This window comes from Cokeromyces recurvatus (genome assembly GCF_025118155.1).
Source record: "Cokeromyces recurvatus strain NRRL 2243 chromosome Unknown BX663scaffold_34, whole genome shotgun sequence".
Lineage (NCBI taxonomy): Eukaryota > Fungi > Mucoromycota > Mucoromycetes > Mucorales > Mucoraceae > Cokeromyces > Cokeromyces recurvatus.
Window position 1 is genome coordinate 1 of NW_026251420.1, and position 16,240 is coordinate 16,240.

General features: G+C 30.0%; 6 protein-coding genes across 6 annotated transcripts; 4 read left to right on the forward strand and 2 right to left on the reverse strand.

Moving 5' to 3' along the window:
* Positions 1-253: 253 nt before the first annotated feature.
* On the forward strand, positions 254-800 carry BX663DRAFT_442096 (uncharacterized protein; the record flags this gene model as incomplete). The annotated part of the gene is given in 2 exon segments (XM_051523497.1): positions 254-654; positions 668-800. The coding sequence occupies 2 exon segments, from the start codon at positions 254-256 to the stop codon at positions 798-800; spliced, it is 534 nt and encodes a 177-aa protein (XP_051378932.1).
* Positions 801-1,080: 280 nt separating this feature from the next.
* On the forward strand, positions 1,081-1,688 carry BX663DRAFT_489517 (uncharacterized protein; the record flags this gene model as incomplete). Its single annotated transcript, XM_051524904.1, has 4 exons — positions 1,081-1,231; positions 1,312-1,419; positions 1,508-1,544; positions 1,634-1,688. The coding sequence occupies 4 exons, from the start codon at positions 1,081-1,083 to the stop codon at positions 1,686-1,688; spliced, it is 351 nt and encodes a 116-aa protein (XP_051378933.1).
* Positions 1,689-7,039: 5,351 nt separating this feature from the next.
* BX663DRAFT_522612 (BRCT domain-containing protein) lies at positions 7,040-9,194 on the forward strand. Its single transcript, XM_051529404.1, has 8 exons — positions 7,040-7,429; positions 7,497-7,610; positions 7,663-7,706; positions 7,771-7,825; positions 7,885-7,998; positions 8,055-8,600; positions 8,672-8,793; positions 8,854-9,194. Exons 1-8 carry the CDS (start codon positions 7,292-7,294, stop codon positions 9,176-9,178), a joined length of 1,458 nt encoding a protein of 485 aa, XP_051378934.1. The 5' UTR covers positions 7,040-7,291; the 3' UTR covers positions 9,179-9,194.
* A 513-nt stretch (positions 9,195-9,707) lies between these two features.
* Positions 9,708-11,390, reverse strand: BX663DRAFT_441902 (uncharacterized protein; the record flags this gene model as incomplete). The annotated part of the gene is made up of 6 exons (XM_051523487.1): positions 9,708-9,827; positions 9,893-10,053; positions 10,115-10,322; positions 10,378-10,897; positions 10,966-11,069; positions 11,136-11,390. 6 exons carry the CDS (start codon positions 11,388-11,390, stop codon positions 9,708-9,710), a joined length of 1,368 nt encoding a protein of 455 aa, XP_051378935.1.
* A 1,249-nt stretch (positions 11,391-12,639) lies between these two features.
* BX663DRAFT_522622 (Alpha/Beta hydrolase protein) lies at positions 12,640-13,977 on the forward strand. Its single transcript, XM_051529405.1, has 6 exons — positions 12,640-12,798; positions 12,892-13,038; positions 13,094-13,187; positions 13,249-13,519; positions 13,603-13,791; positions 13,854-13,977. The coding sequence occupies exons 1-6, from the start codon at positions 12,683-12,685 to the stop codon at positions 13,928-13,930; spliced, it is 894 nt and encodes a 297-aa protein (XP_051378936.1). The 5' UTR covers positions 12,640-12,682; the 3' UTR covers positions 13,931-13,977.
* BX663DRAFT_479036 (uncharacterized protein) lies at positions 13,933-16,054 on the reverse strand (the record flags this gene model as incomplete). The annotated part of the gene is made up of 10 exons (XM_051524314.1): positions 15,930-16,054; positions 15,617-15,859; positions 15,384-15,516; positions 15,275-15,329; positions 15,133-15,220; positions 14,866-15,070; positions 14,599-14,798; positions 14,297-14,524; positions 14,050-14,202; positions 13,933-13,995 (listed from the first exon to the last, which is right to left on the reverse strand). Exons 1-10 carry the CDS (start codon positions 16,023-16,025, stop codon positions 13,933-13,935), a joined length of 1,464 nt encoding a protein of 487 aa, XP_051378937.1. The 5' UTR covers positions 16,026-16,054.
* Positions 16,055-16,240: the final 186 nt, after the last annotated feature.

Below are 16,240 nucleotides of genomic sequence, written 5' to 3' on the forward strand. Positions count from 1 at the left end.
CAACAACTTGAGCCGTATCCTCGTTTCGGATTTTTATTTATTTGACTCCTCGACTGGTAAAATTCGTGATCGTCTTGACCGTGAAGCTCGGTATCCCATACTTTTGCATAAATTCCAGGTTGCCCTTGCTAATCATCAAGTTGCCTTTGCGCCCAATTTCAGTCGATATTTTCTCTTTGAACAACCACTATCCAACATTGAGTTGATCGATCTCACTCCGATTTTATCCCCTCTCTATTCAAGCCTCGAAGATATGTTTGACTCTCCTAAACAACTTGCTAAGCATTTGCGGCGGTCAATATTTCCTCAAAAATCGTCTATCATCCTGTCCACTCCTCGATGGCGCATTTTTTGGTCTGTATTACTCCCTCCATCTAGTTACACGGTTTGGTTTCGAGCAATTCATCGTAAACTTCCCACCAAAAAGTTACTACACTTCCTTCTTCTTAATCTACATGACAGTTCTCGTTGTATCCATTGTTTGACTCAAGAACACTTTTTGGTCCTATGCCCTAAAAAACAGGATATTTGGGTCAATACGCTTAATTTCTTTTCCCCCAATAACTCGTTCCCACCTCAACAAATAATCAACACTATTCTCCAACTTCATTGTCCTCTCTGGTTAACAAGGTCGCCTACTGCGCCTTCTATTTCGTTTTTTTTGCAGTGTGGGTAGTATTCTATTTGGTATCTGGAAAGCCCACTGGCAGACTATTTTTGATGAAACTCCTTTTGTCAGTTCTGTCATTGTCAAGTCTTGTAAGACGCTCATTTGGCAGCCCCACCATCAAAATACGTAAAAATTGTAGATCCTTATTCCAATTAGTGGCCATGAATTTCCACAAGACCAACAACAGCATCCAAATAAAAAAACAAAAAAAAACAAAAAAGACAAGCCCCATTTATAATTTTCACTTCTTGTTAAAGCACGTCCCACAGGGACCTTAAATAAAAATTTGAAAGTCAATTGACTTTCCCTAAAAAAAAAAAAAAAAAAAAAAAAAATTTCTCCTTTTTTTATTATCTTACTAATACTAATTATTGACATCTCAACTCATTAATTTACAAATTCATTCCAACATGTTCGTTCAATTAAACAAAGACCAAAGAGAATACAAATGCTCAACTTGCTCTCAAAGTGAGTTGGGATATAGGGTTGTCTACGGACATACAGCCCGTATACATCAAGAAATTGATGAAGGTCTTGCAGATGCAAATGCAATTGAACAAAGTAAATAAAAAATATGCATTTCAAATGTTACAATTAATAAATGCAATAATGCTAACTTTTTTTTTGTTATCGTGCTAAAGATGTTTATGATGCAAACGATGATATTATTTTTGAAGATAACAATGCCATTGATGCTATTGAATTAGAGGACATGGATTATCTAGAAGGAGAAGAAGATGTAGATGAATGTATGTATTACCTTTTAAAAAATAATATTGCTATGATAATCTTTATATAAATTATTTATGCTAACTTTTTTATTTATTTCATATATAGATGAAGCTAATGATAACTTTGCATCTAACGATACAAAGTTATTCAACATTAGTGAAAATGAAGCTTTACCTTACTTCATTATGATTTTCTTGACATTCTTTCAAGCCAATAATTTAACCATTACAGCTACAGAAAGCTTGTTCAAGTTTATGAATGCTATACTTTTTCTACTTGGAATTAATTATGCATTCCCCTCTAAACTCCAAACAATTAAATCTAAAATTTCTGCTAATTATGCTAGCAAGGGTATTTTTTTTTTTTTTTTTTTTTTTTTACTAATACTAATTTCTCATTATAATAGATATCAAAAAATATGTTGTTTGTGAGAAGTGCAATGCAATTTATTTCTACGAGGAAGTTATAGATAATTCGAATACAATCAAAAAATGCTGAAATAGAACACTTCCCTCGTATGCTAATGGAATGAGAGCACGATGCAATCATCTATTAGTAGTTAAAAATGCTAGCAACGATTCGGTCAAACCAATCAAACGTTATGCTTACAACTCAGTAAAGGCAACTTTGATGAAGTTTTTCATGCGCCCTACTTTTGAGCAAAAAATTGAAGAATGGAGAAGTAAAACTGTAATGCCTGGAATAATGTTTGATATCTTCGATGGTCAGTTTTTTAAAGAATTCAAAAAGGATGATGAAGACGAACCATTTCTTCAAAAAGAAGGCTCATTAATGTTAAGCTTAAATGTTGATTGGTTTACTCCTACTCAAGGCATGAAATATCATGTAGGTGCCATATATTTGATCATTAATAACCTTCCTCGTAACGAGAGGTTTAAAAAACAAAACATGATACTTGTTGGCTTGATGCCTGGCCCTCGTGAAGCTGCTCTTTCAGAAATAAATAATTTTCTTCGACCTATGGTGAATGAGCTACTTGAACTATATGAAGGAGTATCTATACCTACATACATGGCTACTAATGGAAGAATGATTCGCTGTGCTTTGGCTTCGGTTAACTGTGATTTACCCGCAGTTAAAAAAGTATGTGGCTTTACAGCTATCAATTCCTTTGTTCCCTGTCACAAATGTGTAGACATGTTTCGGGCCCGTACAGATAATCCAGTCCAAAGGTGTTTTTCTAATGTTGGTTGTTCTTCTTGGCGTCTTCGAGACAGACATAGCAACTATGAACAGGCACTTTTGTGGAAAAATGCCAGTACAAAATTAGAACGACGAAATATTGAACAAAAATATGGAGTCAGATGGAGTGAATTACATAGATTGCACTACTTTGATATTATACATTGTAACATTATAGATGGTTTACATAATCTTTATCTTGGTACTGCTAAGAGAATGATTCAGCATTGGATTAAACCAAAAAGCAATGGACAGCATAATATCAGACCTTTTTTAACTAGCAATGATCTTGCTGAAATGGCTGAAGAAGCTAAAAATATAATTGTGCCTCCAAGATTTACACCATTAAGCTCAAAAATTTCAGCAAACTTTTCGGATATGAAAGGTGACGAATTTCGATCTTGGATTCTGGTATATTCACCTATTTTATTAAAAGGAAGATTAACTGGTGAACATATGATCAATTGGATGCGATTTGTCGATGCAAATCGTATTCTTGCCTCTCCTTCTATCACTTCTTATGAGATCAACCAAGCCCATAACCTTCTAGTTGAGTTTGTTAGAACAAATGTTGTGCTTTATGGTGAAGATTTTATCACACCAAATATGCATTTTCATTTACATATTCATCAAACTATTGAAGACTTTGGGCCTTTATATTCTACTTGGCTATATAGTTTCGAACGAACTAATGGTGATATCAAGGCAATTGATATTAACTATAAAGAAGGTTTAGAGTTCACGTATATGGAAAAATACATCCAACAAGTACATATGCAGGATTATATCAACATTTTACCTAGTGTAATTTCTTCTAATCCTGTTATGGTTGTTATGATTATAGTCGTCTTTACAACTAAGTTAATAGAAATAAACCATCATTTATTACATAATAAAGAGGTTATTCAAATAAAACTAGTGTATTGTACTTCACAGCATTATATATACATTCTATATTCAGTTTTAATAACCGGTCATTGTTAGAATATTCAAGCATTTAAAAATAATTATATACACCTTTTCCGGAAATTATTCGTACACTTTAAAAATAAAAATTCGTGCACTAGAAAAATAAAAAATCAAGCAGTAAAAAAATAAAATTTCAATCACAGACAAAATAAAATATTGTACACTTAAAAATAAAAATTAACACATTAGACTAATTAATATTTCGTGCACTTTGAATTTTTTGTTATGAGCTCACTTATAATGTCATGTTTCTTGATTAAACATGTGGATCATAAATTTATTTAAGAAATTCTATCTATAATCTCCTGAATCTCTCTTGATCCGCTCCATCTAATAACATTAAAATTACTAACACTTCATTGTCAACAACATACCTTATTTGGTCGTAACTAACACTTTTCTGATTCATATCTTATCCTCATACCTCTTTAACAATTCTTATAAATACCCCCATCATTTTAAATTCATAAATAAAAATAATTGACTTTAGAACTATTGTTCGGTCTCGTTAACGTTTTTTTTTGTCTTTTTGTTATAATATTTTTTATTTGTTATTTTCAAAGAAATATCACATTTTTATTTTGAATTAAAATGGATCAATTTATACATGAAGATGGAAAAGGCAAATCATTCAACGAAGAAGGGGATGAAGTTGAAGTACTTCAGATGGAGGTCGACGATCCTGATTATCCTATTGCAGATATTACAAGTTATGGGGAATATTTAGATTTAAAGCCTCCCAAAAAACCTCATAAGGCTAACAAAGTTGTATCCAAAGAGAAAAAACGGGTAGTAAATGAAGAGTCTCAAAACAACAAGAAAACGTATCGAAACTATAGAAAGGAAGAAATGGACTATTTCTTCTTCCTTGTAGGTGAGAAGGGTATGTCCGTTCGTGGGGCAGCTAAACAAATAGGTGTTCCTGCTAGTACAGCTACTTCATGATACAAAAAAAGTCTTGAGGATCCAGACGAACTTGTCAACAAAGGAAAACCCGGAAGCGGAAGGCCTGTGGGAAGACCTCCTATCTTGAACGATGCCCATCGCGAGTACCTTATCAATTCGGTTGATGAGGATGATTCAGGCATGACCTTGGATCAAATGAGGGATAGATTAACCAGGAACTTTGAAGGACTTGAGATAAAAAAATCTGCCTTCTATACTTTTGTAAAGGAAAAATGCAGAATAAGCTGTAAGAAATCTTATTTTTATCCTGAAGATAGAAACAGCCCTGAAAAGATTGAGGAGAGATACAAGTGGGTTAAAAACCTGTTGGGTAATACTGATATTGATTATCAATTCAACTGTATTTTTATTGACGAAGCAGGATTTCATATCAATATGAAACGCTTTTTTTCTTGGTCTCGTGTCGGTAATCGCGCTATTGTTAAGACACCAAAAACCAAGGCTAAAATGACAACTATTTTGGGCGCTATTTCACCTTATGGAGTTATAAACGTAAAGGTTAGAACACCAAAAGTAACAGCATCCAAGAAAAGAAAGCTTGGAAAGGAGAAAGAAGAAAGAAACAGTTCAATTGGCACAGTTATAGGCCATTGCTTCAATTTCATCGCCGATACTATTGATATCTTGGATCAGTACGAGGAATTTAAAGGGAATTATCTTGTTATGGATAATGTCCCAATCCACAAGCACCAGGATATAAAGAGCTATATCGAAAGTCGCGGTTACTTTTGTTTGTATCTGCCCCCATACTCTCCTGAACTGAACCCAATTGAACAGTTTTGGTCCGTCTGTAAAAGCAAACTGAAGAGAGAGCCACTCTTAGAAAGCGAAACCCTTACCAGTCGCATAAGGGATGCATGCAATAGCGTACTTTTAAGTGATTTGAGAGGGTTCTGCAGATATTCGATCCGGAAGTTTGATGATTGCTTGGAACGTAAACCACTTTAAAAACTTGATACATTTTGTACATTTGATACAATGAAAAAATGCACCAATAAAAAAAAACATAATGCTTGAAATTTTATTTTTTTACTGCTTGATTTTTTATTTTTCTAGTGCACGAATTTTTATTTTTAAAGTGTACGAATAATTTCCGGAAAAGGTGTAATTTTATCTTCTTATTACTCATCATCCTTATTCACAAAATATATAAATACTCTTACATTATTAACACTTACTTGGTAATTTATAACACATAACAATACTTGTATTGAGCTTAATTCTTAATAAAAACTTATTGACAAGCCTCAACGTACTTCTTCTGTCTATCTTATTTGTTATTTCTTTTATTTGTTATTTTAACTATTTAAACTTACCTAAACCACAACACTCTGCTGATGACTTAGAGGCGAGATATGAGTGGTTTATGAAATGGAAAGACTCTGATATAGACTTTACAAAAAATAAACTGTATCTTTATTAACGAAGCTGTATTTCATATAAATTTAAGAAATAATTGGGCTAGAACTGATACTAGAATACCTGCCATAGTGAAGACAACTAAAACAAAGATCCCAATTCATACTATCATTCGAGCTATACAAGCATCTAGCTTCATTCATGTAACGATAAAGAAACCACCACCACCAAAAAAAAAATCAAAGTAACAAGGCATCTACAAGCAAGAAAAGAAAAGTAACAAAGGGCAAAAAACATACTATTGATACATTTATTTTAGAACCAGCTACAGAGTATGTTGATAATATTAATGAGAGCAGTGCGCAATATAGTTCAGAAATGATATCAAAAGAGTACGACAACTGTGCACTTTATCAAATTCATGAATGTTCTGCTTGATATCTTGGAATCTTAATGAAGATCTAAAAGGGAGTTATTTGATGATAGACAACTGCACTATACATAAATCAAAACTGATAATGAGGAAAATCGAAAGTCGTAGCTATAAGCTGATGTAGCCGCCTGTATATTCGCCTGAATTAAACCCAATTGAGCAGTTTTGGGGCAATCTTAAAAGGAAAATTGAAACGTCACAAATTGTTGACTAAAGAAAAAATTGTCTGATAGAATTGCTGAGGCATGTAATGTCATACCTGCTGAAAGTCTATACAACTTTGCCAGTCATTCTAAACGACAAATCATTCGACGTTATAATAAAACTCCATTCTATTCGCTTTGAAGGCAAAAAAAAAAAAAAAAAAAAAAATACATAACTTTAAGTCAATTTGATTCAACTTATTGTGCTATTTCTCTTATTTTAAAAGAACAAAATTTCTGGACATAGAGGAACAATCATTTTTGGCCTAGTGCCATTAATTTTTTTTTCTCTTGGAAAGTGACATTTATTTTTTGATTATGAACATTCAATTTTCTCAAAATGACAAAATTTACCATTCTCATTGTATTTTGAATTTTTTAATTTCTTGATAATGTATGTACTTTCATTAAACTAATTGTTTATAATCTTCATCAGAATTTTTTTAAATTTGCATTTCTTTATACCAGAAGAAAGCAAAATTGTATTTTATTCAAAGCAAAAACAAAAAAAAAATAAGTTAACAACCAGATGCATAATTGAAATAAAATAAAATAAATGCTAGCCCAATTATCACACAAAGGCAAACACTGTTTATAATTTTTGTATATTAGAAGGAAAAATCTAGTAATTTACTCTGTCTCATTTAGTGAAATTATGTGAGTCGCAAGGCAGAAACTGAGCTTTGTAAAGAATAAAAAAAAAAAAAGAAAAATTTCTCTTCATATTTTTTTTTTTTTTTGTGCTTGTTTAGAACTATGCTTAATCCAGATATTAACATTCACAAGAAGAAATCAGGAATAGTACAGCTTGTTACTGATAAGAAAAAAAAACAATTATTTGAAAATATTGTTTATCTTATTGATGATGCCTTACCTGTTGCCCAACAACAAGAGGTAATTAAAAAGAAGAAGAAAAAAGAAAGAAAAAAAAAAAAGTAATTATATTAAAAGATTTCTGTAGTTAAAAAACATGTTAAATAGTAATGGAGGCACATTAGGGAATTTGGAGAATAACATTCCTAATTTATACATCTCAATGAATAACTGTTCTTTACAACAGATAAAAACTGTTTCTGTAAGGGGAATAAAAAATAAGTTTGTCATGTGTTAATGAATTAATTATGTAGCCATTTTGGGTTAAAAATGCTATAATCAGGGGAATTGTTCAAAAGTAAGCTAATTCGTTAAATGGATTAGTTTTTGTATTGATATTATTAACATCATTTCGATTTTAGGAAGCATGATAGGAAAAAACAATTTTTATCCGGGGAAATAATTTTGTTATCAGATGTAAGTGTGTAAAATAGCTAAAAAAAAAAAGAATTGCATGACATATTTATTATTTACAGCTACCGGAAAGTAGAAAAAGAACTATCTTCAAAGAAATAAATCGTTATGGAGGTGAATATAGTAATGAAATAACAAAAAACATTACATGCCTGGTATGCACTTCTGCTAGTGGTGTAAGTTATGAATACAACAAAATCTATTTCTACGATTTATCATCTTATGTAATTAGGAAACTTACAATGAATGTATAAAAAGAAATATCCCAGTTGTTCTTCCACAATGGCTAGATGATTGTTTTCGATTTCAACAAAAGTTCGACTATAAACCTTATCGCCTTCCATCACCTTATGTTTATTACTTTCAAAATCCACGTCCTGCACGTCTATTTTCCTATCCAACAGATACTAATTCTTTAAATTCTATTCTCCCTCAAGGAATAGATGACAGAGAACCCATATTTAAGAACCATTTCATTTACTTTGGACAAGATGTAATGGCAGATCAACGTAAATTGTATATGATGCCTATTATAACAAGTTATATTGAACGTTTAGGTGGCCGTGTCATGAATGATTATAATTCTGATTTGACTACCATTGTTATATTAAAATATCGTTCATCTGAAGAATACATACAAGCAGCTAAAGATGGTAAATGCATTGCAAGTTTTTGGTGGATATCAAATACACTTGCAAGAGGCTATCTATGTTCTCCTCTTTCTGTCTTGTTGGATTATCCTATACCCAAGATAGGTATCCCTGGTATGATAGATTGTGTACGTTCTCATGATCAAAATGAAAGACAAAAAAAAAAAAAAAAAGTACTTATATGACGTGTCAAATGTAGGTTATTGCGATTACAGGATATAAAGGTGCTCAGAGGACATTCCTCAATGCACTAGTAATTGCTTCTGGAGCAAAACTTTCTACGTCTCTATGTAATGGTACAACGCATTTAATATGTGCAAGGTATTCATTATTATTGATTATTAAAGATGACTACTTTTTTTACTTATTAAAAAAAAAAAGTCATTGTGCTAGTAAATATGCAGATTTGAATAAATTTCCAGCAATCATTTTGGTTAACCATATTTGGCTAGAAGAATGTTATACAAATTGGAAAAAAATCGACTATAAAAGTGATCGACGATATAGTTATATTCCTCAAAATAACAAATCATTAGACCATTTAGTAGCCAGGACTTGTTTAATGCCACACATATTGAAACAACGAGAACGTGAAGTGTTAAATGGTGAGCCAAAAATAACCTATCAAGAATTTAAAAAGAAAACAGGAAAGACGGCTTTAAGACTTGCAAAAAAATTTAATAATTTTAATACATATAAAGCATAAAAAAGATGAATAATTCAATGTGTATACATAGTTTATTGTATATTTATTTTATTTTATTTTATTTTATTTATTTTTTTTTTTAAACATACAAATATACATTGATATATATGTATATGCTTAATCTAAACTTGCCAAGGTTGCTGTGCATAATAATCAGTAGAAGGTTGAGAATAAGTTCCATATTGCTGCTGTACAGGTACATCAAAACGAGGTTGTTTTGCGTAACTGTAAGTATTACCATCATCTTGTGCAGATCGTTTTAATGAGGGCGCTACTGTGGTTGCTGTGGGTGTTGCATTAGCACCGCTAGTAGACGTAAAGTTTGTAGAGATCAATAAAGGAATTCTGTTGAATTGAGTAACAGAATGACTACGTTCCAATAGATATTGTCTATATTGTGTATCAATTATCGCCTGAAATTCTTTTTGCAAAGTTTCACGTGCTTTTTCAAATACATTCAGGATACGTTTATCCGAATTTTCGTCTAGAAAATAATGTGTGAGTGCCAATAAAAAGACATCAATTTAATTTAGAATTTACCAAAGAAACTAAGCTCAAAGTTAATATAATTCATCCAAAAATATTTGTTTTGAGAGTACATCTTGGCTGAGGATGAATAAATTTCTCTTGCTTTATCAGCTTGATTATTCTAGTAATAATAATAATAATAAAAGTCAATAATTAAAACTAGAAATAGATAATATGGATATTTACTTGTTGTAAATATTTAGCATATTGAACTGTAAAGAAAGCTTTGGAAGCTTCGTTCAATTGTTCAGAATGAATATATGTATGAATGATACTTTCAAACGCGGAGGGATTTTGTCTACGTTCAAAATGAACATAGTTTAAAATTGTTTCAACATGTGTAGGCACTATATGAATTTGAATTAGTTTTAGTATAGTATAGCTGATTTAGATTTATAAATACTTTACTAGATTCTAAAACACCATTGAATACCTTTCTAGCTTCTTCAATACGTCCCTCTTCTTCTAGAATTAAAGCAAGAGAAATCTTAACTGTACAACAAGTGCGTGGTAAGAATATATATGAAGCCCTTTCGTAAGCATGTTTAGCCTGTTCTAGTAAATCATTTTTTGTTAACCATTGTCCATATCTTAACCAAAATTCCTCATATTGTGCCTATAAAGAAAAGAAATCAGTCTATGAATCTATCATTCGGAAATATAATAATTACGCATGGGACAAGACATCTTTCATAAAGTGCGCAAATACGAGTTTTATCTTGTTGAGATTCCTCAAAATCAAGATATTTACTCCAGTTTTGAAGCTGAGGTCGATCCAAAGGTTTAACATGGAAATAAGATCTTTTAATTTCTGCTTCATAAACCCAACGTTTATTTGTACCATCTTGTGTGGATTTATAAACTGTAGCTGTTTGATTATCGAACTTTTCCTTTAAGGCTATCTGAACTTCAGAAGGGTCAGTTATATTCTTTTCCTCTTTAATTTCTTTTGTGAACTGTTCTAATTGTTCTGGTTTGAGCGCTTCAGAGGGATTCATGTTAGCACGAATGTTTCTCCATTTTTCATAATAACGTGCATATTGATGCATAGGAATCAAAACAATTCGATTTAGTAATTCTAAAACACGTTTAGGGTTTGCAAGTCGTGTCTCAGCAAATTCAAGATATTTGTCCCAAAAAGAATGTGCGAGAAAATCAAGACCAATACAATTTGCTGCTCGTTCAAATAAACTAATGCAATTATATTAGTATGAAAATAGACATGTAAATATTTATATATATATGTATTAATAAAAAACCTTTCCATGTCTTCATTAGAAGTAGAACGAGAAAGCTTAAAATCAATGTATTGATTCCAAAGATCAATAGAATTTTGAATGGCTACTACACCTCTTTCAAAAATCTAGAATAATAAATGATGATTTAATAATTTCTTTTCTTTTTTTTTTAATCAATTTATTTTACTTACTTTTTCAGCACTTTCATCACCTCGAATGGTTAATTCCCAATCAGCATATTTTTTCCAATAACCAAAACATAAAGGAAACTTGGCTAAAAAGCTGTCATAAACGTTTTCTAAACGAGTGATATTTTCAGGAGGTGATGTTTTAGTAAGGCCACCATCCATTGTTTCTGTAAATCTAATAAGTTGTTCCCAAGAATTAAAGTCATCAGGCGTATCATGAACTACTTGCCAAAGTCTATCCCATTCGGCTATTTCCATCTTGTCTATTTTTTTTTTTAATGTTATGTTCCTTTGTATAAAGACAAATTGAAAATAAAAAGACTCTTCGTTCTAAAGACAACAACGCATTCAAAAAAAGTCACAAAAATAAATAGAACTTTTAGTTGCTTTGATTGGCCTTCCAGCCCGTTTTTATTTTTATTTTTATAATTTTTTTTTAAGCTTTAAAATTGACATAGTTTTTAGAAATTTAATTTGTGTCTAACGAATTGTTAAGGATAGAAAGGAAAAGTTGTTAATTAATTAGATAATAATTCATTCTTTACAGTAGATTACACTTTAATGAATGATGTCTAATTCTAAAATTTTTGAAAAAGCTTGTATATGTATATCGATGAATACCGCTTGTATATGTATGTCGATGAATACCGCTTGTATATTGTTTTAATAAAAAGAAAGAAATGATGCTATAACTAAATAAATAAATATATAAAATAAGCTATTACTAACAATAGGTATAATTATATTCCTATTTTTGTAGATATTCAACTTGTGCTTAAGGAAAGAACAATTTACACTTGTTCTTCTTAGGTTGATCTTATTGGGTATTATTATGAATACGTATATGTCTTGATATATCCATTCAGATCTATGTACTTGAAAAAAAGAATATAACTTTCCATGAAAACTACCAAGATAACTGTGCAAGTGAGTGTATTCAACTATATCATTTTTTTTTTCAGCATCTTTTAACTAACTTGGATAAAAATAAGTTATTGTATTAGATGTAAGCTTTGATTTGTAATTACATAAACATACCTTCACTAATGATGATGTATATAATAATAGACATCAATACATAAAAAGAGACAGTTAGAAGTCTATCTTTGAATAGTAAACACATAGTTTATCATTTCCATTTTTATTTTGATAATTCTGCAATAGATTATATAAAGGGCGATACTGTTCACTTTCTAATATTTTTAATACTTATAACTAGGCTTGCCTTATTGATTTAAACTATTTCGTTGTATAGCTAAATACATGTCTTAATAAAAGATAAGAAAATGTACAGAAAATGATTATCATATGAGTGTCCAAATCTGATTTTATTCACTGTAGGCACATGTGCATTATAATTTTGTTGCACAATTGATATATAAATGAATAAATTTATTAGTATATTAAATCACATCAACTTATATTTTATAATAAAACTTTTCTCACTCTCTCACTCTCTTTCTTTTTTCCTTTCTTTTTCTTTTTCCTTTTCCTTTTTTTTTTTTTTTTTTTTTTTTCTTTTCTTTAAAAAAAAGTTTCTTATATCTATTATGACTACAGATGATATAAAGTCTATTACTGAATGGATTACAACAAAAGATGGTACTGCTATTTTTACAAGAACTTGGAAACCACCTTCATCAACACCTACCATTGCTAATCTAGTGTAAATTAGTTGAACAGATTCTATTCATGATCATTAAACTAATTCCTTTTTTTTTTTTTTTTTTTTTTTTTTTTTTTTTTTTTAATATACAAGACTTATTCATGGTTTTGGTGAACATATTGGAAGATATGATAGATTATTATCTAATTTCGCCAGACAAGGTATTGAATCTTATGGTTATGACCAACGTGGTTGGGGTGAAACTGGTAAAAAATCAACACAATATGGTAATAATCAGGGGTAAAGTAAATGTAGATGTGTATGTGTATGTAAATGTATTCATATTATTCTACAGATATAATACTGCTCTTAGGGATATTGATGATGCTATTCTAAAAATTAAACAACAAAATAGACTCATACCTATTTTTCTTATGGGGCATAGTATGGTAAATTCATATAGTACAATAAGATACGAGTTAGTTCGCATAGACTAATATATAATTTCAGGGAGGCGGCCTTATTCTTAATTATCTCGCTAAAAGTGATATATATGAAGGCGTAAGCTTTTTATCTGGTGCTATTGCTTCCTCTCCTCTTATCACATTATCTATGCCAATTTCATCTGTAAAATATTATACGCTTCGTACATTATCAAATATAGTACCAAGTGTAACAATTAGAGCTGGTGTTGATCCTGCTGGTATTTCACATGATAAAGAAGAAGTTGAAAAATACAAGAAGGATCCATTAGTACATGATTATGCAACCTTAGCCACCTGTAAGCTTATCTGAACACATATACATATACATATGCATGCATGCATGCATGATTTAATATTTATTATTATTATTTACTTTTAGTAAGAAGCTTTATTGATGCAGGCCAGAATATGATTGATAAGCCCTTAGCTAACTTAATTAAGATACCTATTTTATATTCCCATGCTGATACTGATCCTATTAATGCCTTCAATGGTACTTCTGAAGCCTATAAATTGACTCTTAGTCAAGATAAAGAATTAAAGAATTGGGCGGGATTATACCATGAATGTAAAGTATTTAAATGAATTATTATTTTAAACCATTCAAACTCAGATTATTATCATTTATAGTACATAATGAAATTATGCCACAAAGACAACAAATCACTGAATATTATATTAATTGGATGAAGAAGCATTTACTTTAATATCAGCTTTTGATATCATCCATCTTTTTTAATAAAGACATTAATTTTTCCCAAATTGTAATTCCCTTTTCTTTGAAATTAATAACGCTAATTTTCTATTATACAATAACAATTATTACCTTTTCATAGAACTTAATATGACAATCTGCATAAGCTAATAATCCACGTTTCAATTCTAACATCTTTGTTTCCTCAACTATTTTAATTTCTTCAAGAATTTGTTCAGAAAATGCGTTTAAATCGTCATTTGTTTTCGATACATCTTGTCGTAACTTGATAAACGTTTAAAAAAAAAAAAAAAAAAAAAAAAAGAATGAATCATTTAGCTGCTGCCTGCTAGTAAAAAAGGAAAAAAAAAAGATTTACCTCATTAATACGTCTTTCTAACTTGTTTAATTTATTTCGTTTTGCTATATTTGCACCTTCTCTTATTTCATCAAATTTATCAGTAATATATTCAGTTATATTTAAACCTCTTTCATTATATTTTCGTTCTGGATATTGTATTCTATCTCTTAAACAAAGTGTTTGTTGCAAATGAACTGATAGACCTTCAAAGTCTATTTGTTTCTGATCTCTTTCTTTTAATATAACCTATTTTATTATATTTTTACTCTTTGAGTCAATTGATTAGTACTATAGGGTTTTTTTTTATAAATATGAATTACTTTAGCTGAATGACAATACAATATTAATCCATGAATTTCATTCAAAAATTGTATTTCTTCTATATTTGTCATTTCTTTCATTACACTCGAATATGCTTTGGTGGTTTCTGCAAATTGATATAATAAACTAGTAGCATCAGTTTCCAATTTAGATAAGCCTTCAACACTGTTAGCAAATTGGGAATAATCCTTTTGTAAATCTAGAAATAAAATAGAATAAAATTAGGATAAAATCTATTTTAATAACAAAATAGATTCTACATGTACCTTTTTGTCGTTTATTGATTCTCATATAAAGTCTTTCAATAATGATTAAATTCTCTTCAAACCTGTCTATATGTTCCTTTATATCCTGAAACCTTTCATCTGGTTTTCTTATTTTTGTGAATGCATTCAAAAGTGTTTCACTAATAGATTCAAAGAGTAAAGATGACTGGGATATATTCGATGCATGTTCTTGATTATAACCTTCCTTTTTTTTTACAGAAAAAAAAAGTGAATAAAGTTTCTTACATAAAATACATGTCTATTTACAAAATCAGTCAATGACAAAAATAGACGAAAGCAGGGTGACATTTGTAATATAGGATGCCTTGATACTCTATCCAAAAACCATTGCAAACTATGTATATTGTGAGAAATAAAGATATACAAGTAGACTACATATGGATCTTACCTTAATAATCTCTTTTGTATAAACTCAACACTAAATCTATCTCCTTTTATGTATTCTAAATATAATAATAGCCTTAACATTTGTTTATTTTCTTAACCCCATTTCATACCTAATCTATGTCTTTCTGGTAAAGGAGGAATAATACATGCTGGATACTCTCGTACTAGTGATGCATGTAACCAAACAAAATCTTGATATCTTCTTCTTACTGGGCTTATTGATCTAAGACTTTCATGTTGTGTCTAATAACAGAAAAAAAAAAAGTGGCATATATTCATACATATCCATTTTATCCATCTTTCTATACACACACACGCACACATATTTATATTTGTAATTTACATCGGTTGTTATTAGATAGGATATGTAGCTATTTTGTAAAGCATCTTGTTTCCTCACAGGGTCACTGATAGTAATAGTTATAGGTATCGGCTCTATATCTAGTCTTTTTTTGGATATTTCCATTGAGGAAGATGATAATGGCTTTATTTGTTCTACAGTAGTGTTTACAATAAATGGTGTTTGTCCATTCTTTGTTAAAGAAAGATCATCAATATCTTTTACAAAAGTTGAACAATATTCTTCCTAACCAAAAAAAAAAAAAAAAAGGAGCAGTTTACTATTTGTATGTATATAAAAGAAAACATGAACTAACTTCAGAATCATTAAGATAAGCAGAAAGTGGATCATTAGGTTCAGTACAAGTGTCTGTACTTTTATGAATGTCCCAATCTATGAATTCTTCGTTCATTTGAATACAAAGTTTACTTTTAGAAAAACAAAAAAAACCCTCACAATTTTACAAGTGCATACGAAATCATAGCTTGATTATAAATGAACCAATCATATTGAAGAATTTTCTTCTGCTAAACTCGATTACATTAAAAAAAAAATAATTTTGCTTTGCTCCTTTATTTCTTTTTTTTTTTTTTTCTTTTTTTTTCTTTTCTCTATTATTACACACAT

Excerpts from the sequence above, each read along its gene's own strand:
- BX663DRAFT_522622 (XM_051529405.1), top strand. The coding sequence starts at position 12,683 with ATGACTACAGATGATATAAAGTCTATTACTGAATGGATTACAACAAAA. Across the intron at positions 12,799-12,891 it reads CCTACCATTGCTAATCTAGT|ACTTATTCATGGTTTTGGTG; the intron begins GTAAATTAGTTG and ends TTAATATACAAG. Across the intron at positions 13,039-13,093 it reads CAATATGGTAATAATCAGGG|ATATAATACTGCTCTTAGGG; the intron begins GTAAAGTAAATG and ends ATTATTCTACAG.
- BX663DRAFT_522612 (XM_051529404.1), top strand. The coding sequence starts at position 7,292 with ATGCTTAATCCAGATATTAACATTCACAAGAAGAAATCAGGAATAGTA. Across the intron at positions 7,826-7,884 it reads AAATAATTTTGTTATCAGAT|CTACCGGAAAGTAGAAAAAG; the intron begins GTAAGTGTGTAA and ends TATTATTTACAG. Across the intron at positions 7,999-8,054 it reads TATGCACTTCTGCTAGTGGT|GAAACTTACAATGAATGTAT; the intron begins GTAAGTTATGAA and ends TTATGTAATTAG.